This window comes from Branchiostoma belcheri, unplaced genomic scaffold (assembly GCF_001625305.1).
Source record: "Branchiostoma belcheri isolate BF01 breed outbred unplaced genomic scaffold, Haploidv18h27 scaffold4, whole genome shotgun sequence".
NCBI lineage: Eukaryota > Metazoa > Chordata > Leptocardii > Amphioxiformes > Branchiostomatidae > Branchiostoma > Branchiostoma belcheri.
Window position 1 is genome coordinate 734,495 of NW_017804020.1, and position 9,546 is coordinate 744,040.

The window sequence follows — 9,546 nt, forward strand, 5'->3', positions numbered from 1 at the left end:
AAGCCTTTTTTCTCAATGTCATTCATATGCGTGCTATGATAGGATCCTTTGAAAAGGGATATTTTTTCAGAAAAGGATACAATTTGTGTTTAAGTAAGACAGTTGGGACTTTTATTATGCGAATTTTTATTAGACATATAATATGATGTACATGGCTAAGAATTAAGACAATGTATAACTGACATAAGCAGAAACTGTGGTATGGTCTATTAAAAACAGATCAATCGACCTACCTTTGGTTTAGATGCTCTCCTTGTAGGATCCCGGCATGTCTGCAGGTAAAAGAAAAATGTTTTAGAAAAACCATCGATATTCCTCTCATGTTCAACAACATAAAAAACATATCCAAATCAACCACCTGAGGACCACTTTAACTTGCTCAACGTAAAAACAGCCATTCCAGTTCGATAGTTCTATTTAATCAGTCTTGTGGGGCTTAGCCTTACTGTTTTTATGCCTCTAAATATTAAAGTGTTGGTATAAACCGTTCGGAAGTTTGGATTTAAAAGTCAGAACACTTTGCTCAAATAATTCTGAACTAATCCAATCTTGTTCAAGCATCTCAGCAGCTACACTAGATATTAAGAATCAATATTTATTAGATGTATGCTATTAATATTCATACATGCATTACCGGGAGAGTTTTACTCCAAGTTGAACTTTAGTGGGATGGGGTAATAAAAATCAGCCCTGAGTAATAGGGCCGTAATTCTAGAGCCAACAATGGAAATCGACGAACAAGCTATGGGACCAGGTGAGACAGGTTGTTTAAACCCATTTCCCCGGCAAAGGAGACCATGAAATAGCCATCTGTCTGCACCTGAATGCATAATTACCATCTGTTCCACGAAATACAAAACCTTCCCTTCCTCAGTGTTACAAATGGCGGTAAGTTATGGACTAATATCAGGGAGGCTACATTCGTTTGCGGCCCTCCTGGCTTCTTCGGTGATATGAAGCCCGCGGTACGAAGGCCAGCGGTTCAATAATTCATTTGGCCGAATAACCCGAACCCAGTCCTAACGGCGATGGCACCGGGCAAAACCAATACCCGAGATCCGACAACTAAAATTGAATGGGAACATTCCGCCGAGCTGATCTGTAATGGCAGGGGCAATCTCCCGCCTTTGTTATTACTCTGGCTATTTGTACAGCAGATGTGTCTGAGGGAAAATCAAGTTCACCGGGCCAACAATAAAACCATCACGGAACAATCCACAACTCCACTAAATACGGACGTAAACTTAAAGGGTCATATCTGAAGCGTGGACCAAACTTTTGTTATTACTTCAACTGTGGATTCTACATTTGAGGCAAGCAATTGAGCTTTTGCATATCAGGATAATGTGCCTGAACGATTATTTTGTAGGCAAGTATTTTGAGTGAGGCACGAACACCTGTGTGCTACTAGCCTGCATTTTAAAGCCACAGTGAAACTGCTCAGATTTTACCATATAGTCGAACTCAAACCGTATACTAATAAATCAAAACTGACATGACTGACAAAGCTGGCTTATTGATGAAAACGTTCTACGTGTGAGGATCTAGAACTGATTTTCACGAGAAACCAGATCTAGTAAAGATGATTTTCTAGACATTTTCTAGTTAGAGAATCAATGTACACGCCAACAACAACCTTTTGAATGACCCAGAAACAGTTTTTCACAATTGTCATGATCTAAATGTATCAAATATTTTTTCAACTTTTGTCAGATCCCTGAGTCATACTGTGAAAATCGTAAATTGGGATGACAGAATATCGGTAATAAATAACATTAGGGCTTCATTATTGCAGATCCCAGGTAAAATTAATCCAGCAGCAATACAGGAGATGAGTCCGCGTGGGAAGCTTTATTAGATCAAGCAAGCGTCGACACAAACACTATCGAAAACATTGGCGAAGAATTCGAACCTAAAGTCATGCAAGAAGACAGTACAGTGGCTGACAATATTGACTTGGAACCGTACGCTGTTGCAAACATGTCCGATCATGAAACTGTGTCATGAACACCACAACAGCTCGTTATAGGGTCTGTTTTGTGTGACAAAAGCATAAAACAGTCCGAGTAAAACTCACCTTGACTTTCTTTTTCCTGCCCTCGTGGTCTTTCTCGCCGCTCTTCTCCCGTTTGCGTTTCTTGACCTTCTTGGTGGGCTTGGTGGTGATGGTGACACTGGTGGGCGTGTGGGACACCGCCCGGTACGTCAGCATCTCATCTCCGCTCTCTGTCCCGCTCGTGTCATCATCTGGGGATAAACAGACGCAAACCGTTCAATTTCCTTATCCTGTAACACTGTACACACCAAACACTAATCCTCAGTATTGACTGGTCAGCAAAGTAAGTAGCAATAGCAGCTAGCAATTTAGGAAGTATGGATGATACTAAAAACTGATCAGAAACCATTATCATTATTTCCTTTATACTTCAGGTGGTAACAGTCAATGCAGCAAATAAAAATCCACTAACACCTACATGTATCTATAAACCCAGTACATGGACCAGTGCAGTTTAGGTGCAGGTAGACATCAGGAACACCTGCACAGCTCCAATCTTACCTGCACTAACCTTCATATGCTGGCAATGTTTTCAGCCCTGAATAAGTATCAAAAGCAGCTATCAGGTGTAACAAACAAGACAAGAATGCTACCATCACATGTCACCAGTTAGACATCACTCGTACCTAACGTATATCACAAGAACTGCACACCTGGAAAATACCACATCTGCCTAGTAGACAATTTTTTCAAAAAGCACCATTGGAAAAAATGTCAACCTGTCTTGATACACCTACTAGTTTAGAACACTGTCAAAAATAATACTAAGAGATGGTTGATGGACATTATTTCGAGAAATAATCTTATACCAGCCTTATGATGATACGTCCCATGGACTCCAGTGTTAAGTAAGCCACAACACTTTCGACAAGCAGCTCAGCCCTATAAAGGTCCACAAGCATGTCACATGCACAGTATCAGTCTAGTCCAGCCTGCTATGTAAATAACTGACGACAAGAACTGGAATAGAAGCGGGCTAATGTTCGTCCAAGATGCCATGCTACTTGTTGGTCTCCTTTGATCTCTCCCAGTGCCTAAGGCCACAGCATGTAAATTGTATGGATGACATCCTCTGCAGACTCCAAATCTAACGCGAGCGGGCAAGAGAAAAAACAAGGTGGTCCAAAAAAAACAAGGTTCCTACAATTTAAAATTTAGACTCAATCATTGTACAAATGGTTTTGATTCGGTGGGAACATCAGATTTTCACAGCCAGCATCACATATCACTGTATCAAAGTAAGAAACAAAACATTAAATCAGAGCCTTTTCTTGTCTCCTCTCTCCATAGTTATCTGCCATCCACCTTCCAGCATGGCAACAGACAATTTCGGCAGTGACCACTGTCAGAAGGCAACAAAATTTCTTGTTTTTTTTTTCCAAAATCAGGCAAAAATTAATGCGCGCGCTTATGTCATCCATAAAAATGACTTGCTGTGGCCTAATCACACACCAGGAGAGTTGCTGAAAGCCCACTGTTTACCATTCACAGGGTAAACTATGACATCATGGCTGTGATGTCATCCCCCATCATGTGATGTCACACGTATACGGACAGCTGCAATTTTTCTCTTTCTTTGAATAAAAAATATGTGCTTTACCAAAAATACATTTTACCAGACAATCAAGAAAATAGGCTGGAGTGTGAACACATTCTATTACGTCAGGGAAATATATGATAGCTTTTCAGCATTTTGAGATTTTGAAGCATCAGGTCGACATTGTGTAAAACATTTTGTTGGTGATGGAGAAAATACTATCTACTCAGGTTGTTTTACAATGTCACGAACTGACACAAATAAACCATTAAGTATAACCCCTAACCATAAAATCTGATTTCTGAAAAGAACTAGATACTCATATACCATATTATACAAACATATTTATCCCTATTACAATTCATGCAAACCTTTTATGTATCTGAAGGTTAATGGTCTGTGTTAAAAAATATCATGACCCAAATACTAAATGGTAATAATATGCAAGATTTTTGAACCAGAATTATCATTATAAAAGTGGGACAAAAAACTGAAGCATGGGCGCACATGAGCTCACCTCCTAATCTGACCAGGCCATGGGAACACTGCAGCCCTCTATGGATAGAGTAACCCTCGGATTCCATCTAACAACAAGGCAACCCCTGGACCTCATTTCAAAATATCGGCAGCTGTTGCCGGACCTGTCACTTAATACAGAACCACTGTGGAAGCCATGGGGGACGGGCCAGCTATCTCCGTAAGTGTACAGTACTGCACATCACCGCAGCATAATTTGCTAGCGGTGGACATCCTCCTCTTTTTCAGAGGCAGAATCGGAGGCTTTATTAGATAGCTTCATGAAAGCTTCTTGACTGATTAGCCATTCTGAATGAATGCCAAGTCCCCTTTCATCCCATGCATGGGTAATGCCGGCTGGGGAAGCTCCACTGACAAATGAAGGACGAACAGGCATTGAAACTATCACTCCTATTTTTATAGAAAGGGCACAGTTCTAGGGGGCAGTCAGGGGTGAGCGAAAAGGACAGGGTACCACTCGCCATGCTACACCTGCAGGATTCCTGCCACATGTGACCAGAGGTTTTCTGGTAAATTTTTCAATATACAGTTGATACAGAATTCTATCATACATGAGAAATTTTCCTATCATACTACAATATAGGCATATATGTGTGTGCGGTACGCTCAGCAATACATTTCACTATCTTATCACCAATAACGGTGTTAAAAAAATTTGGACGCCATAAAGTTACCGGGAAAATAGGAAACAGTATTCCCATTGCAGCTCCCCCAAATCCTTTCCACTGATAGCAGCAGCATTCTGTGCGTTGGGAGGCAATAACAAGCAGCTTCTATCCCGTCCACGGTAGGCCAGCTATGATATCATTGGTGGGTCACAATCTCCTGCAACCCAGCAATCTGCCCCCACCTCCAACTACTAAAGATTTCATGTGGCCTCTCGGTGGGAATACCCACCCTTGACAGGCCCCTGGACTTGGCTGGTGATGAATAGGTACCCATTCCACATACCATAGGCTATCTCTTTGAGAGGCTCTTCTAGGTGATTCCTACCGAAGGGATGCCAGCTCACTGTCTTTCCAATCCTGGGCCTCAGGCTCAGATAATCTGCCCACAAGGGTCCATTAGGATCAGCTTTTTGTTTGCAGCTACTTTTAGAACTCAGCAGTAATGTCAATAACAGTTGGAACACCAACTGGGGCTTACACAACGTGTGTGATTTATAACTTTTAATATCAACGTGTGCTAATGTGTAACATACATCTAATACCTTCTTGGCAACGTGTTTGCATGATTTTTTTTTCTTAAAAAAAATCCTGATGTTCACAGAACAAGGCAGTGACCCTGTATGCATGTCTCCCTCATGCAACATTAATGATCAGCAATTTCATAGCCAATAATTTTCCTCCTGGTACAATGCCTTCTGTTGACAGAAAGGATGCATTTCTGCAGTCTGGGCTTAAGTGGATTGATTCTGTAACAGGCAGGACGGGGTGATTTCTTTTCCGGGGGCTGTGATAAACTGTCCGTGCCCACCACTCAAGACCTACGCCTCTGTATGTAGGACTCTGCTATCCCGTTGCCCTGCCAAGATTGAGGTCACGGCTATTTACCACGTTCGGCTCTCACCGTCTGACGGGAGGGTAGACAGCCATGGAAAATCTGCAGGCCTGCGCCCATCCTTCATAAAAATTGCATCGGGGCAACGTCGTAAAAAACAAACCATGCACCGCCGCTCGGGTTTCCCCTTCTGGGGGAATTGCGAAAGATTTCACAGCCAGAAATCTACGACCTTTGCTGATGAATAGGCCGGGAATACAGATAGCATCTACGACTCGGATTCGGGAGTTGCGGCCACACGTCCTAATGGATACATGCACAAGTGACTGACACACAACTGGGGGGAGCATTAGAGAGGTTGTCATCATGGATTATGCTCACAAGATATCTCCCATGTGACAAAAAATGTAATTCTTATCAAGACTAGCTGCTGGAGGGTACAGATGTCTATTTTCCATGCCTATTTTTATTACCTTCAAAGAGCATTCCTCTCTATAAATGACTCAACATTTGTGCAAACTAAAAATCCAAAACACCCTTTTTCTACAAAAATACTACAAACTGAATGAATCAAAATTGACAACTATTTGTATGAAAATGAAACATGCTATGAAAAACCTATCCTATCCATGGATCCAGGGAAAGAGTTACAAAATGCACACATGTGGCCAGACATACCAAAGGACACTACCTTCGCAACAATGTTACTGTTGCGCTTTGGGAGACCCTTTTGAATTCCGTGCTGTGCTTGGGGTGAGCTGGAAACTTTTGATTGAAAGCCGAGATGCGGGTGGGTCCTACACTTTGTGAAATAATCACTGCTATAGTGTTGAAGGACAAACCCTCCCTCCTGTAACACCAAAGCCAGAGCCGGAAGCAAAAGCCCTAGGGTTACAACTGCAATTATGCCTGCTACAGCCTGCATACCACAAATCACTACAAACATCTGAGTGTACAAGGAGTCAAATTGAAGTTAGAACACCCCGCATACGAGATGTAACCAGAAACTTCACTCTCTCATCAAATCAGCAGAGAGTCAGATAACATGAGCGGTAAGGACCATACAGAATCCCATTATACAACACTGGGGTCAGGGGCTGATATTGCCGCCCATAAAATATGGGCTATATTTGCATAAAGAAGATATCACCGGTAATAAAAGTGCCACTCTTGACTGACTGCCAAGCATGGGTACAAAGCCTAAACTTGACTGAGTCAAAATTAATGAAGCAGTCTTAAATCATGGTAACATTACGGGCTCACGGCTCTTCCTGTGTGAGCCATCCCTTTCAGGGCTAGGATTATGGATGTCCCTATCTCCGCACACGGCTTGTACGCCGAGCATTCTCCAAAAATTCCCTACGACTTTCCAACGATTTTTCCCCGGCCCCGCTGGCAATATTTCTATCGATACCCTCCGAAACAAAATTGAACCACCTCCAACTTATTACAACATTCCTCTCTTCAATGTTCTGATTTCATCATTTTTTTTCTCTACGAAATCCATTATTTTTCCGGGGTCCTTGATGAAATTTCCTGACCTACGCTGCCCTGGGGATGAAATCTTATTTTCCACAGGACAGTGCACCCTGTACAAGGAAGCGGGGCCCCTTTTTGCCTCCGACTGTGCGATCTAACCGTATTCAGCAGGGTGCTTGCGAGCGCCCCGGTGATGAATTTATGCTTGCTTCACCTGGGCGAGCTGCTACCTGTTCTGTAAGGGTGAGATAACAAAGCCCTATTACCATCCGCCAAGCTGGGGACCAGAGATAACCGTGAACAATGCTCCCAGCTCAATCGAAGGCAGGAGAAGAAACGACAAACATACCTTCCCCCCAACAAAGGATTACAGGGAGGCAAAACTACGCGTGCAGGCTACAAATATGTCAGAGAAAGCCTGCACAGGGTAGGTGACTTTGCCAACCGAGATGATGAAGGGGGTACTCCTAACATTCTGACAGCCATAGCTTTAGATGTGCAGACACCTTATACTCTCTGCGGTGCAATAACAGAAGCGGTACCAACTTTAAAGCGTCCGTAATATTCCAGCCATGACAACTACATACAGAAAGGGATATATTCACTAATTCTCACACCTGGGGCATATATAGTGTGCCCATATATTCATCAAGTTTCATAAATGAAAAATCCATAAAAATTGTGATATTCTGAGGTTCAAAGTATACCACATCAAGCAGTGCTTCAAACTAGTAGCAGAATGGGGCTTCTTTTGACTACTCACATTAAAGTAGAATGAGTTTTAACCTCGTAACCCAACACATATCATCCTGGAAGAGAACTTGGTAGTAGCAGTGAACATTCGTCATGAAAATGGTACCCTACGGGGCTTTTGGAAGAGATGAGGGGACCCAATATTGACAGCGAAATCTCATGATCATGTACGCGTATACGGATTTATAGGACAGAAAGCACCTGCTGCAAACTGAATGGGATATACATCGGTCTCAAACAGTGAGAAAATCTGGGAAGTAGGCAGCTGCTGATGCTGACACAAATGGCTTCAAGCAGCTTTTCAAATATCAGTCATTTTGAGGGAGAAATATTTGCAACATTAGCTGGCATTCTTACAAGCACAAGGCATGACAGATACAGATCCTTTCCTTGCATTAATATCAGTATCATTCATAGTCATTACATCTGAACATCACATCTTCTTGTCAGCATTATACATCTACATAAAGCATACCATGGTCCACACCATTACGACAACACCTACTGCCATCTAAACTTAGAGAAAGGACCAGGGGCAAAACTGTTAGCTTCATACTGAGATATTATTACATAAAAATACTAACAAAAATTAGAGACAGCATGGTTGGGCCATACATTTGGCCCTGGAAAATATTGGAACATAATTTTGTCCGGATTAATTATATTGGGACTAACACTAACAGCAGGAAGCAAAGATATTCCCCACGTCCTACTTGCTAAGGACAGTGTAACAGTACATGAGCCTGAACTGAACAAATTTGGTTACGCTTGCTATTCGGAATGCATGGCAAGATTACACCGATGGAACGCCTCAAGCTTTTATTCTGCCAGATGCCCCAAGGCTGCCGTGCTATCAGACTCCAAATGAAAGAAACATTTGATAATCCTGGCTTCTGGGGTGTGTTCTGCTTACACAAGAGAACTGCAAACATAAAGCAGGCAAAGCAAGATTCGGCTGAACTGAATTCATAACTCTGACATTTTTCACAACAATATGGCTCCAAAACACCTTTATGAACAATACGCCTTTTCACAGATCATTTCACTTTTTAATATAAAGCCTGGTATGATATCTTGTCAGCTGACAAATTTTAATCCATGGTACCGATATCTGAAATGTCATTAGGAAAGGTTACTGCAATGCAACAACACAATTCTTCCTGGAGGTAGGGTAGGAAGCATATGGTGCGGATATAAATATTACTGTGTTGAGTAATTGTGGATTTTAAAATGTCTTCATATTCCAATGATATTCTCTGGAATTTCCCAATAGAGTCCATTCCGCGTCACCGAGTGGGTTGTTATTGTCATTATTTAGAAATGTTTTGAATTCTTTGTAATTGTTTGTCTAAGAAATTTCATTATTTGGAAATATTTTGAACATCTTGTCAATATTCTAAATAATTCCCTGGTTTTCTAAAACGTTTGAAATATTCCTGATGTGGAATATGACATTTCCAATAGTTTCTAAATATTTCTAACAGCACTCTACCATTTTTTACCATTATTTCGAATTATTTCTAACATTTTGTAAATAGGTCAGTGGGATGGGAAGGAAGTAATTCACACATCCCTGTGAAGTACAGGGTAGACTGCCTGGGTGTCAGGCATTGATGCCTTACAACAAAAGAGCCACCAGTGTCCAACAGTGAAATCTAAAAATATACAGAAGAATACAGAAGAG

General features: G+C 41.7%; 1 protein-coding gene across 8 annotated transcripts in view; it reads right to left on the reverse strand.

The window, feature by feature from the left end:
- The window catches only part of LOC109477326 (histone-lysine N-methyltransferase 2E-like), a 55,536-nt gene that overhangs the window by 24,508 nt on the left and 21,482 nt on the right, over positions 1-9,546 (reverse strand). For all 8 annotated transcript variants that reach the window (XM_019778509.1, XM_019778508.1, XM_019778511.1 and 5 more), the window contains 2 exons: positions 2,078-2,247; positions 234-272 (listed from right to left, as the gene is read on the reverse strand). In XM_019778509.1, the coding sequence (XP_019634068.1) occupies positions 234-272; positions 2,078-2,247 (209 nt within the window). The remainder of the gene's footprint in view (positions 1-233; positions 273-2,077; positions 2,248-9,546) is intronic.